The 27,615-nt window shown below is 43.7% G+C and overlaps 1 protein-coding gene across 2 annotated transcripts in view; it reads right to left on the minus strand.

The window, feature by feature from the left end:
* The window catches only part of ATP8A1 (ATPase phospholipid transporting 8A1), a 214,776-nt gene that overhangs the window by 60,238 nt on the left and 126,923 nt on the right, over window positions 1-27,615 (minus strand). For both annotated transcript variants that reach the window (XM_080910104.1, XM_080910103.1), the window contains 3 exons: window positions 27,384-27,522; window positions 21,295-21,359; window positions 1,486-1,658 (listed from right to left, as the gene is read on the minus strand). In XM_080910104.1, coding sequence (XP_080766230.1) covers window positions 1,486-1,658; window positions 21,295-21,359; window positions 27,384-27,522 — 377 coding nt within the window. The remainder of the gene's footprint in view (window positions 1-1,485; window positions 1,659-21,294; window positions 21,360-27,383; window positions 27,523-27,615) is intronic.

A 27,615-nucleotide genomic window follows, 5' to 3' on the forward strand; every position in this document is an offset into this window, starting at 1 on the left:
GATACCTGAAAACAAAGGGCAAATCTTAATTCTCTGAGAACAGTAAAACCTTGTAGGTCAAAATGATGCTTATAAGTAATCTTTACAGAGTGCGTGGTTTAAATACACTCTAGAAAGTAAAGAAATCCAAGAAATAGATTTTAAGAGGATAAGCTGAGATAAAAAAAAAAATATGGTTTAAAGGGAGTAAGTTTCTTTTATTAGGAAATAGAGCTTTTCAAAAATAGAGCAGATGGAAAGGTGTTGAGGGTAAGGGCAGGAGCACGGGCTGGGGAATTATCAAGAAGCCACATGAGTGTTTTCCCCTGAACAGACCGAGTGAGCTGAATCAGTACCGGGCTCGCTGTGACTAGCTGCCATGATACATCCAGGGACAAGGGAGATCCTTAGCTGAGGACACCTCAGGAGAGGAGCCTGCCTAATGTACCCTAAAGTTTGGAAGGGCAGAGTTTTCACAGAGCTATGGTAACTCAAAAACAGATTTTAACCTCGGACATGAGCAATATGGTAACGTAATAGGCAAGAGTCTTAGAGGAAATAAGCAGCCATCGGGAAAACATTCAGTCATTTGGGAAATGACTCGGCCTGTGTCTCCCATTGTGCTGGCTCTATAGAATAAATCCTAGCAGCAGGACCGGCGACATGAACAGAGATGACAGGGTTCCTTCCATAATGAACCCAGGTGGAAATGAAGATGAATAATATTTTCCCCCTTTGGTGTTGAAAATCCGAGGAAGGCTTACAGTTCCCTCTGTCAACAAACTACAGCCCTGCCTCTAATCTTTCCTTTTTCTAGTATTGGTGTTTGAACCCAGAGTGTTGCAGATGTTAGAACCCACCTGACTTCATCTGTATCCCTCTTGCAAATGTATTTATTTAAATTTTTTTTTTTTTTTTTTTTTTTTTTTTTTTTTTTGGCATAGAGCCTCCCTAAATTGCCCAAGCAGACCCTAAGCTTGGTATCTTTTGGCTTTAGCCTCTGAAGTAGCTGGGATTGTGGACATGTGCCGTCTACCTGGTTGCTATCGGCTGGTTTTAAATAGGGAGAGGCAACAAAGTGCTGGGGCTTTCATACTATGAACAGAACTCAACAGTGATAGCTAGGACTCACTTTCAGAGCTCTGCTAACAAATCCATCTCAGCTTGGGAACTCTGGCACTTGAGCGAATGAATGAAATGACCCAATGTTTGTAATTTCTTAATTAAAAAAAAAAAAAAGCTTTGTGAAACATTTAAAAATTAAGGATTTAAGGTGAGGCTGCAGAGAGAGCTTAGCGGCCAAGAGGCATTGTCCTGCTCCTCCAGAGACCCAAGCTCTGTTCCCAGTACCCAGGTGCCTGTAATTCTGGCTTCAGGGGGATCCAGCATCTGTATCCTCCTTGGGTACCCGCTCACATGTGTACACACTCAACTGCACACATATATGCAATCACATTAAGATAAAGTCTCTTCTGCTGGAATCTGAGAACGCTGGGTGGAACTTACCTGCAGCAAATGACAGCTTTGCAGGACAGAGCCAAGTCCAGGAAATACTGCCGCACTCCGAAGGTTAAGGCATATTTGAGGGTCTTCCCATCAATTATAAGAGCAAAGTCGTTTTCCTTCCGAAGAGCATCTCCAAGGTTGGTGCAGTGGCGGCTGAGAGTTTCCCTCGTGCCCTGGAATACCAACCAAAGGTCATTAGCATTCGTGTGATCTACTACAGTGGCTTTAGGCTGTTCGGTGATTAGTATTTAGTAATTAGTTATCTTTATTACTTTTTATCTTTCTAATTGCTCTCACGAGCCTCTATCCATTCAGTTCTCACAACAGGCCCCAGAGAGGGGGACTGAAGAGGCTATCAGTTAAATTCTGTGGATGTTTATATAGCTGTCCACAGCAGGCAGGGACCAGACCACAGGCTGCTTAATCCTCCTTGATTCTGCTGTTCATTACTCTAACCCCATGGTCAAATACTGCAAAAGCATTTTCAGTAAATTCCCTTCTTCTTCTTCAAAGAAGGAACAACACTGATCTAATTCATGAACTAATCAAAACTGGTTTGCCCTGAATCAAGGGTAAAAGTTGGAGAATATTATTTAAATAATTTATGACTGTTCCTTTGAGAGCACTCAATGCTATTGAGATTCAATCCCCAGGTACCCAGAGGAGAAAATACAGGGCTAATCTCCTGTAACTTCATGAATTGGCTTTCATGGTTTCATGATGCTGTATTTCAATGGGACAGAGATATGAAGTTTGGTAATTGTGATGGATCCAATACAAGCCTTTGCATCAACCAATGGCTCACTCTTAGGCAGAATAAAAAGCCTTTAGCATAAGGGAATGCTCTACTCATTGAGGCTGTGCAAGAACTGGTCCTTGTATCTGCCACCAAGGGCTGCTTGCCCAGTTCCTCCAAAGTCAAAGTTAAAAATAAAATCTCCACATAAAATTACTATTTCTTTTTTAAAAAGCAATTTGGTTATTTTTATTCTATGTGCACCAGTGTTTGTCCTGCAGGCATATCTGGAAGGTGTGGCATCCCTGGCATGGGGAGTTATTGACAGTTGTGAGCTGCCATGTGGGTGCTGGGAACTGAACCTTGGTCCTGTGGAAGAGCAGACAATGCTTGTAACCACTGAATCGCTACAGCCCCAGATGATCATTTCTTATGCCTAGTTTTTGTCCCCAAACTCTACAGACTCTTCTTACAATGCAATGGGTCCATCCAGGTCCTGTCCCAAGGGATGCTGACAGTGAAGAAACACAATACTCCTTCTACACGAGGAGCCAGAAATTAAATTTTTTGTCCCTCTGGAGGCTTGACACTTGATTGTCCCTCTCCCTAGAGTCTTTCCTGCCAAAGCAAACTGAGCTACCAGGCTCCCCATCTGCCCAGGGCAGTTGAACCTATGCCAACAAAGCCTTCAGCTCCTTCCAGGAAGTGTCTAGGGCTGAACCTCTTACCACAACATGTACAGAGCCTACTCTATGACACACTCGGAAATACATCTTCCTGAATGACAGGACTGATAAACTCGATAGAATTCCATTTCCCTTTATTATCACACACACACACACACACACACACACACACACACACACACGCACACGGAGACAGAGATATACAGAGAGAATCCTTGTCCTCTTCAGTAGAATTTCAAAAAAAGATCAAGAGCCACACTATGTGCACATATACATGTATATGTGTGTATATGTGTGTATATGTATGTGGTATATTTACTTTTCTGTAAGTCGTTGCTTAAGTACCACCTGATCTGAAAATCTGAAAAAAAAAAAACTACCAAGGACCCACAAAAGGCTTCAGATTTCTTTGGGCATCAGGTGTAAATCAAGTAGAACTCATCTGCAGCAGTGTGGAATACCCCTGCTCCCCAGGCTGTGGGAGCTGCCCCCTGTGCCCTACTGTCCTTTTCTAAGGTCCTCTCGGACACCTTCAAATCGGCCAAAAACCCTCTCGTTGTGGCATCTTACTTGGAAACATCTCTGTGTTTCCTTGGGGACTATCAGAGATCTTCAGCAAATCAGGAGGTGTCAGGAGGGGTGAAAACCTCACAGGGGTGAGTTCTCAGTAGTCCACCCGGGTGCAATGTGACATCAACACGAATTTGCTGACTCCTGTTAGTTTAGATCACAGTGTGCTCCTCGGAGGAGCTCTGTTGCTGGCCGTGTGCTGCTGGGTATAAGGTGTGTTTTATCCTTATTTACTGCTGGAAGTATTTTAAAATCCTTTTATTTATGAAACGTCACTGTGATTTATTTTCCCCAAGCCTGGGAACTGTACTCTATGACCTCATTGCATCGGAGTTTCCTCCATGGCTACGGAGAAGTTTATTACTGTGTTAGCGCCGCACTGCGTTCTTTTTGGCTCCCGGAAGGGGAACTATTTAAACATGTAACGTTAGTGACTTGTGAAGGTGAGACTGTATAAAGGAGCAGATAAACTAGGAAAAAGAAAAAGGCTGTACGGGGCAGCAATAAAAGGCCATGTTGCAATCTGTCTGTCATAATTTGTAAGAGGGATTAAAAGGGAAGTCAGAGATGTTCTGATGTTAATGGGGACACAAAGGCTTGGAGACAGGAACTGTCATAGTTCCGGTTGCCAGCCAACGAGGGATGGACAAGGGTGGTGACATTCCCTATGGTGATTCTTTACTCAAGTCCCCACCCCCTGAACCCCAGTATCCTGCACACCCATGTACTCAAGGAAAATGTTCACAACTGGTGCTTACAGAGGTCCGCCCTGACCTCTACCCAGGTTTCTCCTTTTTGGAACATCACAACCTTGCTACAACAAACACCACTTCTCAGTCCTAGTTAGCTTTTGTCAACTGGACACAAACTGGAGTCATCTGGGGAGGTGGGGGTGGGGAATGTACCTCAATTGAAGCCTCCTTCAGGTTGGCCTTTGAGCTACACCTGAGTGGCCCTGGGTTGTGTTAAAAAAAAAAAAAAAAGAGCATGCCAAGCAAGCCAGTAAGCAGTTGTGGTTTCTGTCCCTTCCTGTTTCTGAGCCCCTGTCCCAACAGCTGCCCCGACTTCCCTTGATGATAGACTCTAGCCCTTAAGATGTAATAAACACCTTCCACCCCTAGCTAGTTTGGGTCAGTGTTTTTATCACAGCAATAGATGGCAAACCAGCACAGGTTTTCTAAATCTAAAACCAATGAATAAATAAACTGATAAAACTTCATGAGCACACTTTCCCTGAGTCCTGCAGGTTATAGGGTTCTCCCATTATTATTATTATTATTATTTTTTGGATCCCCTGCCTACTTTGCTGATGCACCGCAGCATGCTAGGGCACAACTTCATTTATAGCTCAGGTTTCCACTTGTGATTGAGGTCCGTGACGATGAGGTCAGAGTTGACTGTTAGTGACCCCAGAACTCCTTGCTTGTGAGACCCCCATGCACAGTTTTCTGCTGGCTGTATACGCTCCTAGAACCTCGGATACATCCAGTTAGAATGAGGAAAGCACTACTGTGTTTCCCTTATTAAAAACAAAACAGAGAAGAGAAATAATTACAATACAATACTGCATTGAGTAACAGTGACTGCTCAGTGAACACAGTAAGATGAACACCCAGGCTAGCGACCTAGTGATCAAGGCAAGCTACGCAGCTGTAGGCCAAAGAGAAGGAAATGGTGCTTATTTGGTTTCTAAGAAACCTGGGTGTGAGAACAGGGAGGAAGAGGGAAATTAATATTGAATTCTTTCTAATAGCAAAGGGATCGGAGGCCTTCTTAAGAATCTCACTTAAATTGAGAGAGTAAGTTGGTCAAGACCATGTTTGGAGAACACACTCCAAGACAACACAGCAGCAATCTTTTAGGAATATTTTTTTCCAAAATTATACGGGAGCTGTAGTAAGGAAACCCTTGATAAAAATCACAGAAGGTGCCCTAGACAATGAAACCTGACCCACGTTTAGAGGGAAATCAGTTGGGAGCTGTGATCTGGACAGCAAGCACAGTAGTACACAAGTTGTCAGTTTTGTTTTGGCAGAACTGCTCGGAACTGGCTGTAGAACCCTGGGGCCAGATGTTCAGGGAATGTGTCAGGCCACCTAAGAAGTATGTCTGTGATGGTCCCCAAATGAAGTGCCCCAGAAAGCAGCTGAGTAACAATGACCCCGTTCTGCTTCTGGCCTTTCTCTGCTTTCCCAGAACCCTGTCAGAGTTTACAGAGTTTTACTTAGGAACAAATCCAGGGAACACCCTTCCTGAGACTTCGGAGATATCCCTAAGGCAAAGAGAAAGAACACTGTGGTAGAGGGCCGAGCAGAAGGCCAGCACACAGTGCTTGAGGCTACCAGCTGCTCATCTTGCCCCGGAGTTGTGTTTTCTTACTTGTTGGGACCCTAAACAGCATGATCGTGTGTCCATCTTCCAGAGGGCATCATCAGGAAGTCTAGTCTTCCTCAACATTAAAAGGAAATAAGCCCTTTACGCGTCCAAATCATTTGTTGGTGTTTGGGCCCAAACACAACTGAGTACCAGCTTTACATTTATTCTCGGGAACCCATTCATGTGAGAAGGTAAGAGGATAAAACCATATTATAAATGTTATCCCTACAAAGGAAAAAAAAAACTAATAATACATAAAAATTTTGAGCAACACTGTGTTCCTCCCTAATTCCTGCATTGAAATGTAACTATTTATGTGATGGTGTCCTAGGTCTTTGGGGGGTTGTTAGGATACAGGGAATCAAGACCTTCTGTGCAGGATTTATGCATGGCTTACTTTATCATGGGAGAATCTGGGAAGCCCTCCTCCCTCCTGCCACATGAGGACACAGCGAAAGGACACCGTGAACCAGGAAACAGGTCCCAGGGGTCCCTAGTGGCTGGCAGCTTGCTGGTGGGCTTTTTGTCTCCAGAAGGCAGAGAACGGGATCTTTGTTGCTGAAGCCTCCTAATCTGTGATATTATTCTGGTAGCAGCCAGACTGCATCAGCAATCCTGCTGTTCTTGGATTTGTTCCTCACTTACAGATCAAGGGGCTGTGGCGTGTCAGCGGGAAGATGGCAGTTCTCATGTCGGGGAGAGCGGACTTCGGAATGGGAAGACAGCACACCCTTCCCTAGTATGAGCCGTACAGAGTTGCGGGTCCAATCTCTGTCCTCAGAAAGAGCAGAATCTAACTAAAGAGGCTGAAGAAAGCTCAAGAATACTCAGATGTGATGGCTGGCTGGAGGCTGCACTGCTGGGAACAACTCTTTAGAGCATGTCCTCGGATGAGAACATCAGCACAGAGAAAACAGCCACCTGCCCAGGCCACACATGTAGCCATGTCAAAGGGCGCCTTGAGAAGTCAGAGGCCCCCTTTGGGGCTCACATGGCACTCCAGGGTATTGATAGCATTAAGCTGAGTGGTGATGCTATACTCTGGAAGCTAAACATACTCCATGGTTCAGACATTCAAGGTCCTCCTTAATCTCAGATAGACACAGAGGACAAGGCAAGGCCGTCAGACCCTTTGTTGTCTGTGAAAAGTGAAAATTAGTTATTTTGAGACATTTCATAAGAAAAAAACTTAAAAAGGAGAAATACCAAGTAGCTTTGACTACTAATTCAATACTGTAGGATCTCTAAAATGTGTGTGTGTGTGTGTGTGTGTGTGTGTCTGTGTGTCTGTGTGTGTGTGTGTATGTGTGTGTGCGGGGGATGTAGGGGTAAAGAGGTAGAGATTCAGGTATTGAGACTCTTGGTGGTCTGAACCTCAGTATGTAGCCCAAGTTGATCTCAAAGTCAGTAAACCCCTGCCTCTGCTTCTCCAATGCTGGGACTACAGGGGGTTAGGCAGCCACATAAGCTAGGGACTCCCTGCCAGGGATGGAGGTGTGTGCCCTTCCAACTCTTGGTTCACCTTGCTTTGACAGTCTTGCCACGAGTTGGCACTAGAAAGGCCTGAGCTGTAGTAGGGCCCCGCCACACAGTGACTCTTGCTCAGGCAGATTCCAGATAAAATTCTCATTCTCATCGATGAGATTGGGTTAGTTCTAACCCTACTGAGCAGGGGTTCTCAACCCGTGGGTGACAGCCCCTTTATGAGGTTCAATATCAGATATAAGATATCTATTTTTTCTATATACAGATATTTACATTGTGATGCATAACAGTGACAAAATTACAGCTATGAAGTAGCAAGGAGAATAATTTCATGGTTGGAGGTCACCGACAGGAGGAACTGTATTAAAGGGTCGCAGTTGGGAAGGTTGAGAACTGCCGCTCTGTGACTGTAATGTGATTGTAATGCTGTATCTGCTGACTCCCTTATTTATGGATAAATCATCCCGTCTGCTGCTCAGCACAAAGCTGACACCTGAGTTCTTTACATCCCTCTGACATCAAGTCCAACAGAGGTACCTACATGCTAAGGCACCTGCAAACTGTTGAGTCCTTCACAACATCAGACAATACAGGAGGTGCTGTATTGGGACCACTTTTAAGTTTTCTTCCGATGTCTCCCAATGACACTGTTCCCATCTACCTGTGGCCGCAAACACTCAACTCTCCCAGCATGTCTTCTCTTACATAAACATTATCTGGAAACCTGACCGATGTCTAGCTCTAGTAAGGAGAACATCTCTTCTCAAATGGCATATAGTTCCTGGTGCATGGTGGGAGGAGAAATATTTATGTAATTAATGTCTGTTTATCCTTAGTAATTTCTGCTCGAGGCAGAACAATCTGATACAGCTCATTTCAAATATTTCAAAGTGGAGTTTCTCTGCCATGATTTGCATGTTCTTATAGGAGTAACTGTATTAATATATGTGTTTGTTTATGATGAATCTCAGACTTGTGTTTCCAGCACATTCTTCAGCTATAGCACTATTAAGGCACTGAATAATTTCTAAGCATAGAGATAAATTTCACCTGTATTGTGGAGCTTATTTTATTTTGGTTTTGTTTTAATTTACCATAATCTAAGCACACTATTAAAAAGATCACACACACACAAACACACACACACACACACACACACACACACATGATATCGAAACATATTTTATTAGCTGTTCTGGTGGCTTGTGGTCCTACCTCATCATCATTAAGGACACGAGTTTTACGACCAAATGTTTCATTCTTTCTCTACTTTTATGGTCTCCAAATGTTCACACCCTAAAATTGCAAATTAACAGAACATTCCAGGAACATTTTTAATAACATATTATGACTATATCAAGTATGGACAATGTTAGCACGTTCTTAAAGAGTGAGTTATGATTCCTGTAATAACAACTTGGATAAGCCACTGGGTATTGCTTATTCTCCGACAATATGTTACTGATTCAGCGGAAAACTGGACATTCCAAATACGCCTACGCAATACATATATCAACTGCTCTTCCAGCTACTGCAAGCCATAGTAAAAGGATATACACCCGAGAGTAGAGAGAAACTACATTTATATACAACTGGTCTATTTAGTATGCACCTTAGTCAGGAGAGCTAGGGGTCTTTTACATAGTTTTTGGTTGAAAACCTTTGGTGTTTCAGTGTTTCTAAATTCCTATCCTAAATTAGGATATATCTAAAAACATGTGTGTATAGAACCAAACCAATATAAAGTCATTTTTGCAAAATGGGTAACGGTAGACAGAAGGTGAAGTCATCAAAAACATATGGTCAGCGAGGTCCTCCAAAGTAGCTTCGTGGAAGGCAGCCAAATGAATGCATTTCATCAATCCATGTTGCTAAAGATAATGGGAGGGGAGACAAAAAATAGTCCATGCTCTGCTGATATACAAGTATGGGGTTTCCTGAGTGAGGGTAGATGTCAAACAGTGTAGTTAAGAAAACGGGTCTAATCTCCCAGAGGGGTCATGCCATCTAAGAGAGGTCAAGGGTCACAAAATGGAAGCAGGTAAGAGAAGGAAGTTGGAGTGCTGGATAAATTGCTCTTGGCCTCAGCGGAAGTTAGAGATTCAGGATCATGATAGGTTCCATAAGGAATATAATTCCCTGCGAGCATCACTTAGGGTAGAGAAGAGAGGAAGGGAGAGGAGTGTGGAGCGGGTAGGGGTAGGCAGCCTGTGTTTTGGTGTTGGGGTCAGTGCGTGCAGTAAAGAAAGATCAATCCAGGGAAAGGAAGGAAGAATGAGGTGGGAACGCAATTATATAATTTAAATAGTTCTGTGGATAAAGGCTTTTACCAAAGCCTTCGAGGCAATTATTTTAAACCACCACTGAGAGCCTCCTAAACACTTATTCTGAGGTTGGTATTAACTATTCTCCTGTGGTGGCTGTGATTCAGACGGGAAAGGAAGCATACTTGGAGGGACTGGCTCGGCAAACATCCAGTCTCTCCTCCTGTTGCCTTCAGTTCAGCCAGGACGAGGCTGCTCCGCATATGCTGCGGGGTCTTGGGAAAAGAAGCAATAAGCAAATAACCAAATCAACAGTCTGGAGAAGGTAAGTTCAGAGGGCCAGGAGGAACGGTTTCCCAGACCTAGAGAAAACGAACGCTGGACCCATTTGCTTAATAATTTCAATTAATGAAAAGAGGAGTATGGAAGAGTCATTATCCGCAGGCCATTCTTAGGGATGAGCCCAAATGCACACTGTTACTATTATTCTCTGTGTGTATCCAAAAACGTCTGTGTATGGTCTTGTATGGGTAAAACTGAATTCCACGAATTCCCACAAGAGCATTCTCTCTTAGCTGCTCTGTGTCCCTGGTGTAGGGGGTGGGAACTGAAAGAACAAATGACACAAGATGGAAGGTGTGGTGATGACTCCCAGGACATAGACTCTTGTGACAGAGTCACTCTGTCATAGAGAAGGTACAGTTAATTCAAAGACAGATTCCAATTCAGATAAAAGCACACTCTGGATTTGGAGTGGTGGGAGTGGAAAAATCAGGATGCTGATCACATCCACATTGGATGCTGATCACATCCCTGAATGTGGGTCACAGAACCAACAGCTCCATCCCCACCCGCATGAGCAGGGAACGATGCCCCCCAGGAACGGCTGGTACCTCAGTCGGTTCTCACAGACCTACCAAAGGTATGAGTGGGGGAGATAGAGAGAAGGCGAGAGGGCCAGGAGTGAGCCCTCAGAAATGTCAACAGTTTGTGGGGAGCTGTGTAAGGGAGCGGCCTGGTTAGACAGCACTTATCTGTAATTCTAGGTCTCAGGGGGGAATGCAGATGTTTAGGCGGAATGAGGTAAAGAATATTCAGATCTGAGGGCAGGGGAATTTCTGGAAATGGAGACACCATGGATCTGTGAACAATTTCACTCAGGGTTCTTCTATGTACCAGTCGGTCTTGCTGCGCCGTGTTTACAAAAGGGGACATATTTAACTCCACGAGACCAAACAATGTATGGGTTTGATGGGGCTTTTTCAACCACGTACTCTGACTGCCAGTAGATAATGGTCTCAAATTAGGGGCATGGAAATGAAAAGATTTGCTCAGCATCATTTTTACCTTTTAGTCATGCTACATTTCTCTCCCGGGGTAAGCAGTGTGCCTTACGGACCTCTCTACCATAGGGCATTGGAGGAGAATATCTCAGCTGCAGATGGAGAACAGCAACACCTTTAACTACATGAGGACTTGGAGACCTCCCTCTGAAAGAACTTTGCCAGTGGGATAAGGAAAGTCAGGAGAGAAGTCTGACACTGCAGTGGAAGAGAACTCAGTGTGGTTTCAAACCTGCCTAAACTAGTTTTCAAAGCAATACGAATTGTATTGTATTAGACTCAGGGGACATATCAAAACAAAACCTGAAGTAGCTCAAATTTTCTTTTTCTTTTTTTCCCCCTTTCTCCTCTGGAGTCAAGTCAGTGAGTTGCTTATTCTGGATTTCTTTCAGAAGCCATTTACTGATGGCTGGTTCCCAAAACAGTGAGGTTTGTCTGCATAAAACATGTAAGTCGAGCCCAAAAGGGTGTAGATGACAACTTCAGCATTTATATCCCGAATGTCCTACATTATAGTAGAAATTTACACAGTGTTAGAAGGTCAAATGTAGGTAGAAAAAAATAATTTAGCCATTCCAGGACAGGCTTTCTTTTACTATGGTGTTAGAATTTCTTTTTCCAATGCTTGTTAACTTAATCTCCAATGTGGCCAACAATTAATTTCCCATAAAATATATTGGATAAGAAACACCCAGAACGATGATCAAAGTTATGGTTGGTTTGGGGCCATAGTCTTCAATTAAATGGAGAAGTGGAAGCAATTTCAGAGCAAGGTGGCTGTGTAAAGTTATCTCTCACAGAAGCCGGCAGTGAACTCTGCTCTCCTCAGAATATCTACGCTGGGAATAACAGTAGGAGTGGGGAATGCCATCATAGCATTTCTGGACTGTTCACCCAGGCAGGGTGCAAAAACCAAGAGAGAGACCCAGGGGACAAGGGAGGAGCGCATGCCCCTCTCCTTTGAGTCTGAGTGGAGCCTCTAACCAGCTAAAAGTCAGATATTCAAACTCAATTAACACTTGCTGTGAAAGGTGCCTACCTAGAGAGGCTATTCTTTATGCTGCGTTGTCTGCATATGAGAACGTTAAGGCAGCACCAACTATGCCTAATGCCTAAGAGTCTGCTACTTTGTTCCCCACTGTAAACCAACAATGAGCTTACTAGGAATCTCATGCAAACCCCATTTCTAGTTAAAAAAAAGAAGTCTTAACCTCCATGTGGAGCTCTTGCTGCTCATGGTTAACCTTTGCAGATGGCAATCCCTATCTAAGGCACCTTAGAAGGACCATATAATCTCATTTATTGAAAAAGGGGGTATGGGGTGGTAGAGGTGGCGTTATAGCTACCTCTGGTCCCCACAGCATGGCTATCAGCCCTTGCTACACTCTAGCCACCATGGTCCATATTTAGTGGGTACTGTTGTGCTTGCTTAATCCTTATAACAGCATGTCTAGGACTTAGATATTTTCATGACTTCTATTTCACAAATGTAGCAGCTGAAGAGAAGGACCAAAAAAACCAACCAACCAACCAACCAACCAACCAACCAACCAAACAAACAAACAAAAAAAACCTAACAGACATGTATTATGCTCTAGAGTCAAACAGCTAAGACCCCAGATCGCCCATCTGTCTGTGATTGGCCTAGAGCCTCTTTCTAGATCCCTCAGCTGCCAGAGAAGCCCGAGACTATGTGCCCGCTAGCATTTCTGGGTGAGAGCTGGATTTTCTTGTTCAGACCGAAGTCTAGCACCTGGCACAAAATAGATTTAATAAGTATAAGCTACGGAGCCTTTCTCTGAGTAGAAGAGTCATGTATGGAATCCTGGAGACGGGACAAGAGTTCCCTCCACACCGTATCATGGTTTGGAATGTAAAGTGTTTCTCATGGGCTCATGCTTGGAGTACGTGGTCCCCAGGAGAACGGCACGTATTGGCAGGTTGGAGACCTTCTAGAACACAGTAACTAGCTGGTGGGTGAATGCTACTATGGCCAGGCCTTTGAGGGGTAAAGCCCAGCCCAGTTTCTTGTCCCGTTCTTTGCTTTCTGTTCTACCAAGACACGAGCAGAAGCTGTACCACGAATTCTGCCAAACCTTCATGCTCTACACTAAGACGTACTGAAATCACGTGTCAAGCAAATCCTTCCCCCCTTGGTTTTTTTTTTTTTTTTTTGTCATGACATTGAGAAAAGCAACTAGAATGCACGGCAAGCCAGCAAATTACACAACAGGTGGGGTATCTTCACTAGGCTAGATGTGAATGGTTGTAACATCAGAGAGAGTCTAGAAAAACCACACCCAGATGAGCAGAGGTGGGTGGGGCTGGCTAGGAACTTGGGAATCTGGGAACTTTTAACTTTGAGCAGACAGGATTCATTTCTCTGAATAGCATTCTTGTTAACAGAATCAATGACCAGCAACTATCTCTCTATCTGTTCCCTAAGAGAAAGTCAGGCAAAAGAAAGGAGTGGGCACTAGAGGAGGAATATATCTAAGGTCCATGCATTCTTCCTGGTACAGCCCACAGTTCCTCATACTCAAGAGATGCTAGACAGTGTAAGGCTTAGGATGTGCACAGGAGACCCAAGAATGATGGGTATGGAAATCACAAGTGGTTTAGGAAATAACCATCTCTTAGCAACCTGTTCTATATTTGACAGGTGATACAGGCACAGTGTTCAGCTATTGTAATGAGTCAAGTCTTCAAAGTTTTTTTTTTCTAAACACATAAAAGCTTAGTTCAAAGCTACTCAACAATGGGCTAGAGGGACAGCTCAGTGGTCAAGAGCACAAGCTGTTCTTTATGAAGGTACGGGTTTGAGTCCCAGCAGCCGAATCACTTAGAACTAGAACATTACTGTGACTCCAGCTTCAGGGGGATCTGACCCCTCTTGCTTCCACAGGCTCATGTGGACAAAGCCTCATTCTCAGAATTAAAAACAATAAAAATAAATCCTCAAAAATTAAAAAATAGTACCAAACAAATCTTCAGACACACCAGAAGTGGGTATCAGATCCCATTACAGATGGTTGTGAGCCACCATGTGGTTGCTGGGATTTGAACTCAGGACCTCTGGGAGAACAGTGCTCTAACCATTGAGCAATCTCTCCAGCCCCACAATTACCTTTCTTAATGTAACATAAACCTAGTCCTCCCACAACAGTTTTCAGGAATTTTGGAAGACTTTAATTAGAATTTGGGAAGTAAAAATAGGTCACAGTATTACATTCCTCTAGCTCTTGCCTCACAGTTCAAGTGCTTCCAGTTTTAACTTACTTTAAATAAAGTATTTTATAACAGAAGGGTTTACAGGGAATGTAGAAAGGATGCTATGGATGAGTTGGTATGTTAGGAGCTTTGGAGAGGTCTGTAGATCATTTCTGGGCACTGGGTGGGGCTAGGGGAAAAGCATATTTCCATGAAGCCAGCACATTCAAATTCCTGACTCTGTTGACAAGAACTATGCTCAGTTAGAGCATAATCAGGATCCCCAAGAGAATTGGTCAGTGACACACAATAAAAGTCATGCAAATTATGGAAAGAGTCTGTTTATTACTTAATATGAAACCTTATATGCCTTTAAATGATATTTATCCATGAAATTTTTTTTCTGTGTGTGACATACGTACAAATGTATGCATGCTCTTGTGTGTGTGTGTGTGTGTGTGTGTGTGAGAGAGAGAGAGAGAGAGAGAGAGAGAGAGAGAGACAGACAGACAGACAGACAGAGACAGAGACAGAGACAGAGAGAATGCACTGGGAGTCAGTGTGGAGATTACTTTCTCTATTTCTCTTCATCTTATTTGTTGAGACCAGATCTCTCACTGAACCGCTTGCTACTTCAGCTAGGCTAACTGACCAGGTAGTTCCTAAAATCTGTGTTTCTTCTCCTCTATGGTTGAAGACATGTGACAAGGTGATGGCTTTTAGGCGGATGCTGGAGATTCAAACACCGGTCTGTATGCGTGCAGAAAGCGTTCTATCCACCAAGGCATTTCCACAACCTGAAGTGTTTATTTTTTAATTTAAAAAGTTCAACAAGTCTTTCTGCCTAAGTCCCCTCTTTCTGTATCTTGTGGTGGCACTCCAAAAAGGTAGGCGTGACTGGAGACAGGTCAACCTGTCAGGTTCCATTCGGGTGTGAAGAGTGAGACATTTGTGTGTCTTCTTCATCCGGTTGTATGCACTCCTTCAAAGGTTTGAAAAACTGGCCAGTGTTATATTTTGTTTTGTTTGTTTGCTCTTTCAAGAAGGTTAATGGCACCAAAACTCTAGACAGGATGAGAAAGAGAGTGATGCTTTTATTTGGACAGTCTGTTTTCTGGGAGACAGATGTTTCCTTTAACAGAATCACCAGGAGAAATGTTCCCTTCTTTTTTACAACTAGCATTTTCCTATGTAGCTCAAGTCAGCCTCAAACTTGTTATCCTCCTGCCTCTGCGTCCTGAGTGCTGAGACCACAGCCTATGCCAAGTGAAGAAGGACGATGTTTCATATGTGATTTGTTTAGAACTTCAGAATATTATTCTTTATAACAATATAACACGAGACCTATCGTTTCCACTTTAACATCAGTATGATAGAAAAGTTAGACACTGTATATAGAAATATGTGTCATGAGATGATTGACAGCTAGAACTTACTACCTCATGAAAAATATTTATGATGCAAATTGATACTTGTTATAAAAATGCTCATTGTGCACAACAGAAAGCTATTGGACTTGAACCCTTCCCACCACATTTTATGACACCTCCTGGCGTGCACCACACAGTCTGCTTTAAACATACTTTGCATGTGACATGCTCCACCATACCAAGGCTCTGTCCAAGGTAACAGTCTCATGTATATAGGCAGCTAGACTATGGCTCCGAGAAGCTGGTTTCAATGTTGAAGGTCCCACTGTGCAATTTCAGAGGACAATTCCTGACCACCTGTCAAGTCACACATTCATAACTTCACTCCTGAGACAGTATGTCCCCACGTTTATTACTTGCCAATTGCTCTTCGTGCTCAGGAATGGTCACCCTGAACCTGAACCTTCTTGCTGTCTCTCAGTGCAGTCTGAAGACAGACTGGCTGTCTTCCTTCTTCTCTGCCATGGGGAACACAGATGATAATTTACCTCCAGGCATTCAGGCATTCTAGCCACTCTCAGGGTTCCCCTGAACTCCGAGCCACTGATTTTTATGACAGATCAGAAGGCACAGTGCAAAGAGATGCTTCATCTCCTGCTGAGAAACAAATGAGTTCATCCCAGGAGGTCTGACCCCAGACATCCAGATTTGTGCATTCCCCACTCATCTCTCCGGGAGAAAAAAACCTCCCCAGGCACTGTTTGCAAGACCAGCAGTCAGGATTGCAGCAGACACAGGGCTGAGCCCCCTTGTCTGCTGCCTGCCACAGACTACTTGAATTCATAAGGAGGCTTTAGATATGACGAATTAGCTCAAATTGAAAACTGATGTAATTTTTTCTTTTTCTTAAAAAGGAAAGCCCTTAGCTTAAAATTATGTGGTGACTTACTGCTCTGGTATTTATCTGGTATTTACTACGTGTTAGGTAATTTGCTAGGCCCTGGGAAAGATAGGCCAGAGCAGTCCCTGCTTTCAGTGAAATTGTGTGTTCTTGGGAGTCACCTCTCTCTTATGTCTTGGAAACATAGGTAGTATAAGTACATTTGAGGTGTTTCTCGATTTGAGTTTCCATCTTAGAAATCTAAAAATAAAGACAAATACTGCCATTCTAACAATATATGAGTACTGTGTGTGCTGGTTGGATTTGTCCATGTGACATAAACCCAAACACACCTGGGAAGAGGGACTATTGGCTGAAGAGCTGCCTCCATTAGATTAGCCCGAGGCTCTGTCTGTGGGGGAATTTTCTTCATTGCCAATTGATCTAGGAAGGTCCAGTCCATTGTGGGTGGGTGCCATTCCTAAACATATGAGGCTCAACTATATAAGAAAGGTACCTGAGCAAGTCATGGGGAATAAGCTAGTAAGCAGTGTGCCTCCATGGGCTTTGGTTCAGTTCCTGTCTTGAGTTCCTACCCTGGCTTCCCTTGCTGATGGGCTGTAACCCATCAGCCAAACAAACCCTTTCCTCCCAAGGTACTTTTGGTCACGGTGTTTGTCACCACCAGAGAAAGCAAACGGGGATGTTGTCTAATGGCTATTTTTGATATTTCCCTCTCAGATGGTCATTTATAGAACTGACTACCTAAAAAACACTTAAAGCAGTGCTCATCTAGGAGAAGAATAAAATCAAACCAGGCATGCTGGCACAAGCTACAGAAGAAAAAGCCTCACCTCAGCCATGTTTGGGGTCACTCCTGATGGTTCTGTTTCCAAGGGCCATGGGGTGAAGCCTCTGAGTTGTTTCAACACCACATCCTTGCCACTGGGGCCCCACTTCCTTCCTCCTGTACCTTGTTTTTTTCCATGAGATCCATGCCTCCTTGCCCTTCCAAACACATCTATGTCACTGCTGTGGTATGCACCTCGTATGCACGAAGTTGAGGACTAGCTTCTGTGTGGGTGTGTTCTCTAACCACATCCAGTTTGCCCCGGTGGGTCTCAGATCACAGTTCTAGTTCCAACTCTATCATTTCTTTCTAGGTGCCTTGCAAGCTACAGTTAGCAAAAATCAAGTAGGTTCATAATCTACATGGACACATCAACATTGGGTAAGATGTGGCACGTGCAAAGAGCAAAGCATTAAAAAGGGAAGAGCAGACTAGAGTAAGGGAGGCAACCCAAGAATAAATCGGGGTGACCTTAGCTGTGACTCACAGCATTTGGTATTAGGAACCTGAAGAGGCCACTTCCTGTAGGAACCCCAGTGGAATGATAGGAACATCAACCCACCCTTAAAACTTTCAACCCAGAATTTATTCTGTCTACAAGTTCAGGGACAGGGGATGGAGCAGAGACTGAGGGAATAGCCAACCAATAACCAGCCCAACTTGAGACCCATCCCATGGGCAGGCACTGACACTGCTATTAATAATCTGTTGTGCTTGCAGACAGGAGTCTAGCACGGCCGTCCTCTGAGAGGCTCACCCAGCAGCTGACTCAGACAGATGCAGAGACCCACAGCCAAACAGTGGATGGAGCTTGGGGGCTCTTATGGAAGAACAGGAGGAAGGGTTGCAGGCCACAAAGTGATAGGAACTCCTCAAGAAGACCAACAGAATCAACTAACCTGCACCCCTGGGTCTCACAGAGTCTAAACCACCAACCAAAAATCATACACAGGCTGGACCTAGGCCTCCCTGTTTTCACGTGGATCTCAAACAACTGGAATGGGGGCTACCCTAAAAGTTGTTGCCTGTATGTGGGATACAGTACTCTAACTGTGCTGCCTTGTCTGGCCTCAGTAGGAGAGAATGCACCTAGCCTTGCAGAGACTTGATGTGCCAGGGTGTGGGGGTTACCCAGGGGAGCCCCCACCTGCTCAGAGGAGAATGGGGGAGGAGATGACTTGGAGGGGGTAGTGAGCGGGATGTGTAGTAAACTGAGAAAAAAAAAAAGGAAATAAATAAATAATCATTTCCAGACAAGTAGCTAGTTTGAACTCAAGATAGAACACCAAAAAGCCAACCTTCCCTCTCTCCTGTTTTCTCAGATCACCAACAAAATGGCTGGGCCTATAGTCTGCTCAGCAAACTGACTGAAGTATTGATTTTTTTTCTTAGCCTGTCACCAGTTCTGCAGCTCCTGTTTTATAGCCAGGGAGAAATTCTACATAAAACAATGATCGATTTCTTCAAGGAAATGACCTAGATCCTGAGAGAAAGGCCATTTGGCAGTTACAGTGGCTTAGATTGCTTTTTCGTCCCCTTTCTCCTCTCTCTGGACGTGTATAAGGGGCTAGAGTCGAAGGGATGTCTATCGTTCTACTTCTTTTTGCCTCATAGGTTTTGAGGAGATTAGATGGTTTCGCTCACACGCCCCTCTGTGTCAGCCACAGCATCACCTCCTCCACGGGGGCAGATACACACCAGGGCTCGAATGAATGAACCAACGAAAGGTTTTCTGGGACTTCCAACTTGTGACATGATGAACCTGGTGCCAGGTTTTCCTCCAAAACAGCTGCTGCAGGACATTTACCTCCCCAATCTTCCTTCTTCTTTATAGAAAGGAGCAAAAGGAATGAAGGAGGGTGAGCAACATCCCACGGCTGATATGATGGGAAAATTCCCACGAATAAGACAATATCTGAACGTCTTTGGAGTGCAGAGATGCTGAAGAGAGAGAGGGCTTGATATTTTCTTTCCGAAGTGCAACACTTCACCCAGGATGAGCGAATGGATGATAGAATGACTTATTTGTCCCAGTCTGAGGTGCTTCCTGTTCACAGCTGTGAGATGCTATCACAATGTTGGCAACTTAACAAAATATAGATGACCTGGGAGATGGTCCTCTAACATGTATATAGGACATTATCTTAAGGAGGTGAGAAGGATAGGTCCACTTTGGCTGGCATTCCTTAGACAGGGGATCTTAGACTGTATAAAGTAAGCCCTCAAAGCATTCAAATGTATGCGTGTATTGTGCTGCCTCTGACTGCAGATATAATACAACCAGCTATTTCAAGCTCTAGCTGCCTTGAAATCTCTGCCATGGTAGACTGAACCTTGAACGGTGAGCTAAAAAAAACCTCCTTGTCTGACAAACAAACAAAAAGCAAAAACATAAAAACACAAAAAGCAGTGTCCAGAGTATGGTGCGACTTATTTGTTTTTAGATTTATTTATTTTATAGGTATAAGTGTTTTGCTTCCGTGTCTGTAAGGCATCTGATCTTTTGGAACTGTGGTTCCTGGTGATTGCAAACCACTGTGTGCTTACCGGAACCAAGTCTGGGTCCACTGTAGGAACCAGCGTGCTTCAACTACATCTTCTTGTTTTTACAGGAAGGAGTATGGACTGGTAAGAAGGCTCGCTGACTTAACAGTGCTTGCTGCCAAGACTACACATTAAACATAGAAATGTAAAAACAACACAACAACAAAAATCCACGTAGAGTAGCATCTCCATGGATAAACACACTGTCAGACAGAGAATAGCTGTCTGGATAAAGGTACAAGGGGTAAGGTAAATTTAGATGCCAAATGGATGGTCCACCTTCTACCATCTGCACTGTTCCCGGGAACTAAACATCTACATAACAAGTTATAACCTTACATTCAAGTTCAATATTCTCCTTCCCATTCTCCAAGTATGACTTGATCCCCCGCCTAGTGAGTCACCTCTACCAGATCAGTGATTACCTTCTTTATAGACGCATTCTTACATATCACAGGAGCCCCATTGCCCTACGTATCAGCTTTGCACAGGTATTTGTGGGCATTTACTTCACTTTTTTATGTCAGCTTTTAGGGGGCAGGGTTGACTTGGTCACTGTTCACAAGAGAATATCTTGACTTTGGCAACTCAAAGCTGTTATGTGAGAACGTGGCTTGAAGGTGTGCGGTACGGTACCATGGTACTACTGCCAACAAAACTGGACACCATTACAGGCTTTTCAAAGATTTTTCCAGAAAGGGGAGAGGTATCAGGGTTGAAGGGTGAGTAATAAAAACATCTGCAATCAAGTAATTCTTACAGATGATTTCTGTGACACATCCAACTTCTAGACATTGTCCCAAAGCTTTTCCAGTATCTCCCAACACAGGCAGGTAGCTTTGCCATTTCACCCGAATCCCTAATTATCAGGTTTACTCTGGTCTGCTTCTTGCGTCATGATAACTATTCTAAGCAGCTGTAAAATCATCACCTCGCCTGCTGTGTCTCCCACCTTAAATTACAAGTAGCCACCTTGACTTTAAAGCATTTACAGGTCCTTTGTCCTACATAGCATTCTGGTAAGTATTTCATCCTAGTAGTTAGGGCAAGGATTTGGGGGAAGTCACAAAAACGAAACAGTAAGAGCCCTTTGTAGCTAGCATGGTGATTTTGGGTGGCTTAGTATAACTTTCAAAAACTCTCAATAGAAATATGTATTAACATTGGACACTAAAGCAGATACAAAAGGCTCAATATATAAAATGCAGTATTTCGTATGAATGAGTTGCAGTCCATTGGCAACTCATCCACCCAAAGTTCTCCTGAAGCAGCTTCTCTGTCTCACAGCATTAAGGACATCATTTGGCAGTTTCTTTTAGCTACCTCATGTGCAAGAGTCAGTTTATAGTAATGCTGTTCAAAGCTGTACACATCATTAAGGTGGAACAACAGTACCAAGTCTAAAAAGGTATCTTGTGACCCCATGCACATAAAGTGTGTCCACAGATATCTGATGTAAACAGAAAGGAAGGTTTTGAAGAACAAAGTTACTTACGTCAAGAGAGCCTTCGTTTATAACGATCATTCCCATATTCCTCTTCAGAAGTCTACAGGAATGTCCTAGGGACACACAATCAGTAGGTATGATTAGTTTGTTTTTCTTTGTCTCTGGAAGGAAATGAATCAGGTAAGACAATGACATGAACAGACAACTAAAGAGGATGTTATGGAGAGGAAAGGGTTTCAGTTGTCTTCCAGACTAATAGGGAAGTTTAAAACAAAATGTTCTTGCTGGTCATTAGGACATCATTTGAAACTGTCTGGATAAACAGTATAGAACAATCGTGGTGTTTAGCATCTCTGCTAGCATTTTGTCTATGCTCCACCCCACAGTTATGGTATGCCTGACTCACTACAAACAGGGCTGTTTGCCCCCCATCTTTCTCTTGATCATATTATACCATCCTGTGGCTGTCTCTCAGGGAGGAAGGGATGCCTCGGCATGGGCCCTCTATGGTACCTCCTTTCTCCCACACCCCACAACTCATCCACAAAACATGTTCTCCCCTCTCTTTATCTTTTTATAAACACATCAATCTCCATGTCCAGAAAGCTGCTAAGCTTATGTGCAAAATCCTCCGAGAGTAATGAGTCAGTGGATGTTTGCCAGGAAGGGTTCGGGATAGTGGGTGACTCTCTTGGAGCTGTCTTGGAGCACCCACTACCTCCTTGTCCTGGATGGTAATGGCATCATTCTGTAGCCTTTTTTCTTTTACTTTGCTATATTCCCTCCATGACAAAGCTACTCCTGTGTTAAATCCATGTCTGTCTATTTTACATTGGCTGTGTACACTTGATACCCTGGCGGACTCATTGCACAGTAACAAAGATTACAATGGCAGTGCCTCAGAGATCTCAGAGCCTTGCTTAGGGAAGCCTCCTCCTGTGGCGGCTGGGAACAAATACAGATCCACAGCCAGACATCTATGCAGAAAATGAGAGCTCTTGGAATCCTCATCCCTAAATGGGATGACTCCATCAAATCCCTGCCTTCGGAGAGCAGGGAACCCTGGGGAGAGCAGGCCGAGAGTGTGGGAGTCAGAGGAGGAGGAATGCACAAAGAACCAAGGCCCTCTAAATCCACAAGATCTACTTACACCTGAACTCAGAGACTGAAGAAGCATGCACATGCACAAGGCCTGCACAGGTCCTGCACCACATGGCTCGGGTCCTCTAGCTAAAAGGAGTGGACACAGATCCTCATTCCTAATCCAGAAGCTAGCTCCAACTGCAATGGAAAATTTGGTTTTCTCCAATGGAGTCCCACTGGGGAAATGAACTACTCTTAAGAAAAGGGTCTCAGGGGCATCTTTGGAGGTTCCTTGTCTCATAATATCATGTCAGAGCCTAACAAATGTTTATATTATGATTTTATTTTATTTATGCACTTCCTCTCTTTTTATCCTACAGATCCTTTGTATATACATTATGGTTTCTGGTTTAGTGTTTTATGGACTTTCTGAGGGCATGAATGAGTGGGTACTCTGTCTATATCTGTGTCCTATACCTTCTCTTGGCCTCCCCTCTTCTTTCTCTATTCTGCTGTGCTAGTTTTTGTTTTCCTTTACATTTTATTAGAAGGCTGCTTGTTGTCTAATGAGAGACAGAGAAAGGGGTGAACCCAGATGGGAAGGGAGATGGAGAGAAACTGGGAGGAATAGAGAGAGAGAAAGAGAGAGAGCGAGAGAGAGAGAGAGAGAGAGAGAGAGAGAGAGAGAGAGAGAGAGAGAGAGAGAGAGAGAAGAAACAGTAATCAGGATACATTAAGTGAGAAAAACTCTATTTTCAATAAAAGGAAAAAAATCGGGAAGCCATCTACCTCTCTCCATTATTATTGGTCTAAGGCATCACATATCACCCCTGCCCCCAGATCAATGTGGTATCATCCCCACCGGCTACTCTGCTTCTATGCTGGTTTTCCAGGATGATGCCAATCTAGCACTCAGAGACTGCCCCCACAGGAAACTCTTGTTTTCCCACGTTTCCTTCATGTATGCTAAGAGCAGTCCAGAGGCTTTTCAAGGCCTGGCACTCCCATCCTGCCTGGCTCCTCCTAGCTCACCTCGGCAGCATTGTGTTCTCTGCAACACACAACTGCTGCCCTGTCACATATAGCAAACTCTTCCTTCTCTTCCAGGTCTTTTCTCACATGTCACCTTCTGCACAAGTTCTTCCTGATTTCCTTCTGTGGAGTGTTCTATCTCCTCCCATTGTGTGTGTGTGTGTGTGTGTGTGTGTGTGTGTGTGTATGTGTGTGTGCATACACATGTATGTACATGCATATAGAGGCCAGGGGCCAAATATGAGTGCCATTTCTCAAGTGCCACCTACCTTTTGTTGTTGAGCTGGAGTCTCTCACTGAGCTTACCCAGTAGGCTAGACTAACCGGCCTGTGACTCTGTGTCTGCCTAGCTATCACTGCGATTGCAAGCATATACCATCACAGATGGGTTCTATGAGGCAAGCACTGAACAAACCAACTCCCCAGATCCTTGACTTTTTTCTTAAATTAGTAATCATCACTTTCTAAAATGCTCTGCAATTTTCTAATTTCATTGTCTTGTTTCTCGACCTCAGCTCCCATGACAGATTTCTTCTTCTTCTTCTTCTTCCTCCTCCTCCTCCTTCTCTTCCTCCTCCTCCTCCTCCTCCTCCTTCTCTTCCTCCTCCTCTTCCTCCTCCTCCTCCTCCTCCTTCTCTTCCTCCTCCTCCTTTTCTTCCTCCTCCTCCTCCTCCTCCTCCTTCTCCTCCTTCTCCTCCTCCTCCTACTCCTCCTCCTCCTCCTCTTCTTCTCCTTCTTCTTCTTCCTCCTCCTCCTCCTCCTCCTCCTCCTTCTCCTCCTTCTCCTCCTCCTCCTCCTCCTCCTCCTCCTTCTTCTTCTTCTTTGGTCTCCTACTGTTTCTTGCACTTAATTGGAACCTAGTACTACAGAAGTGATGGCCACTGGCTGGATGAACAAACCCTCTCTACCACTTTCTGGGAATAATCACTGTCAATAGCTTAACAGTTTCAATGTTACATTCATAAGAAAAATGTATGAAACCAGAAATCATCATGTTAGTCAAAAATAAGCCAGACTCAGAAAAAAAATACTGCAACTTTTCTTTTCTATGTGGTAGCTTTGACTTAGAGAGAGAGAGAGAGAGAGAGAGAGAGAGAGAGAGAGGCAGAAGGAGAAGGAGGAGGAAAAAGAGGAGGAGAAAGAGGAGGAGGAAGAGGAGGAAGAAGAGGAGGAGAATAGAGGGGTCATGAGAAGGAAGTAATCTTGGGGAAGAGGTAAATGAAAACAGAGTAACAGACCCTTGTGATAAGGAAGTAAACAGGTATACTCTCTGGAGGAAGGAGGGGAACCAGCCAAAGGGGCAGAAGGCACAAGAGGGCAGTGGAGCAGTTGAGAACAAAGGAAAACTTCAAAGTGTGAGAAGCTATAACAAAACTGGTATGCTAACCAAAAATATTTTAAAAGTGAATAAATAAATCTATATTAATTATACGAACCTTGTGAAGGCTAGTCTTGGTTGTCAACGTCACTATATCTAGAATTAACCACCATATCTAGACTTAATAAAGCTTTTTCTTAATTAAATTCCTTGAAGTGGGAAGGCCTACTTTAATATGGACCTTTTGAGGTGGGAAGATCCACCTTGAACTTGGGCCATCAGTTGGCAGCCTACATACAGGACTTGGAAGTAGGAAGCTGGTTTTCTCTTTGCCTGCTTGTTCTTACCTCTGTTAGCAAGTCCATGCCTTCCCTAGCATTAGAGCCGACTTCTTCTGGACTCCAGTTTTGTGCTCAACAACTAACTGTGGATTCTTGGACTTTCCACTGGTAGACAGCTATTGTTGGACTTGCTGGGGCACAGCTTGTAAGCTATTCAAATCAATCCCCTACATCTATATCTATCTGTAGATCTAGAGGCATAGAACTTATAGAATGAAGATATCTAATACATATAATGAACATATATACAAGTTGTATGCTGTATATACACTATTCATTCATTCTGCAAGTTGTGTTCCTTTAGAGAACCCCTAGTACTGATTTATGTATACATTTATGTTATGGTACAGTTTTTATGTTCTGAGGATAATTTCAGCTGACCGCTAGAAGGTCTAAATGGATTATTAACTAGTTGTACTTGAGTTGAAGAATACTTAACAATGATCTTGTAAAGTGTAGTTCCATGCCATGTGCATGAGTGTTCAGACTTCAGGGAGTTTTGTATGTAATGTGTGTGATCAGTATATAGAAGGGACCATCCATGGTTGCAGAACCTAAAGAAAAAATAAGATTCTTCCTTTTCCATATTACTAGTATTACAGGTTTTAAACACCAAATACTTCTTCCTTTGTCAGACTTGCATTACAAATCCCACTGCATTCCTGCCTTCCTCAAATTTATATGCTGAAGCCTTGACTTCTCCACTGTGACTGCATATGAATACTTGGCCTTTAAGGAGATAGTTAAAATTAAATGCAGTTGTGACCTGCTATGGGCCCAACTCTCATGCATTCCCTCAAATGTCATATTTCTACTTCCCAAGAACGTGATAAATACATTTCTGTTGTTTAAGCCACCTAACCTTTGCTACTCCACTCTAGCGACGAATACAACACTGCACAAAAATCTGACTGTGGGACAAGAGCAAACTGAGTCATGTATGTTGGAAACACCTCAAGCCAAGGCAAGTGGAGCTAGTGCATTAACATGCCAGTTTCTAGACTTTCAAAGCCAATTGCAGAAATGTTGCATATACCTTGATGCATTGCTTGAGAGGGAACATGGGATTGCAGAAGTTGGCTGTACATAAAACCACTGTAACTTTAAAGGGGGCATTGGGGGCCACTAGTAAACAACTCAAGGAGCCCAATAACCTTACACATTTACAGTCTTGGAATATCAGATCTTAAAATAAGCGTGTTATGGATGGGGAGGGGTTGAGTCCTCTCGCCTCCTCTCTGGTCCCAAGTACAGCAGAGATCTCAGCTCCTGTGTTCCAGAAGAATTCACACTGGGGGACGGGTGCAGCAAGCAAGGTGTCAGGTTTATTTCAGCAGGTGAGAAAGCAAAAGTGGAGAGTAAGTTCCTTCCTCGGACGGGTGGCTCAACGGAGTAGTAGAGGTGTAGGGATGCCACTAGTCCCTAGACTTACAGACATCTTGGTCTTTCCCCTCTTCCATTAGTCTAAGTTTAGTGCTGTGATCAACTCCTTAACCAAAAGCAACATGGGGAAGAAAGTTCTCTCAGTCCTCCACCACATCCTATCATCTAAGAAACCCCGGGCAGGCACGCGCTCGAGGCTGGACCTGAACCGGCAGCAGGAGAGGAAAGCTCACAGCCTTTCTCCCCACAGCTTGCTTAGGTCTGCTTATGTCATTTAGGACCCCAGTGATAGACAGAACCTCCAGGAGGCTAGACACTGCCACATCAATCAGTCATCAAGAAAATGCCCCACAGACTCCTCTACAGGCAATGGAGGCAAGGGACGCATTTTCTCAATCAAGGATCCTCTGACTGGATAAGTCTAGCTTGTGTCAAGGATACTAGCTAGGACGCCACATTGGGACAGTCTGGGATCATCTCCTTCCTGGAATAGCAAGGTGCTTTCTTAGAAGTTATCCTTTCCCACAGTCCAGTCTGTTAGGATTAAGACGTGACTTTATATATTAGCTATTAGATTATGTACTAATTAAATACATTAAGTTAATTAAAGATCATATACTAATCATTAGATATTAGACTATATATAAGGTGGATAAGTTCACTAGGGGAAGGTGAACGATGCTATGCACCTGTTCCAGGCTGGAGGGTGGGGCTTCTTGCGAGGGGTTAGGAGCCCACAGAGACTGGCTTTGTGGTTTTTCCTACAGTCTGTCCCTCCTCTTGAATCTGTTCAGATTAACTATCTCACGCTAGAATAAAAACCCTTGTCCACAGCATCCCCGGCTTCATGGTTTTTTTTTTTGTTTTGTTTTGTTTTTGTTAGTTGTTGTTTTTTTTTTTAAATCTTATAATTTATCTTATTAAAACACATTGGCCTGTTGGAAGGTATCAGGATTCAAAATTTGAGTGGGGTGAATTACCAATATTAATGGCAGTTTCTTGCTTGTCCCCAGTTAGGATCCATATTTTGATGTCAGCCTTCATTAGCGTTTCTATGGTTTCAGGCACTTGATCTTGCAGTTTATCCTCAATGGCGGTAGCTCCAAGCAGCTGAAGATTCTGGAAAAAAGTAAGTGTTGAAATTTTAAGGTGGGAGGCAACTACTTTACTAGCTAAGAACAAAAGCTGAAGTTCTGTTTTGCTTTTTTTTTT

This window comes from Micromys minutus (genome assembly GCF_963924665.1).
Source record: "Micromys minutus genome assembly, chromosome: 1".
NCBI lineage: Eukaryota > Metazoa > Chordata > Mammalia > Rodentia > Muridae > Micromys > Micromys minutus.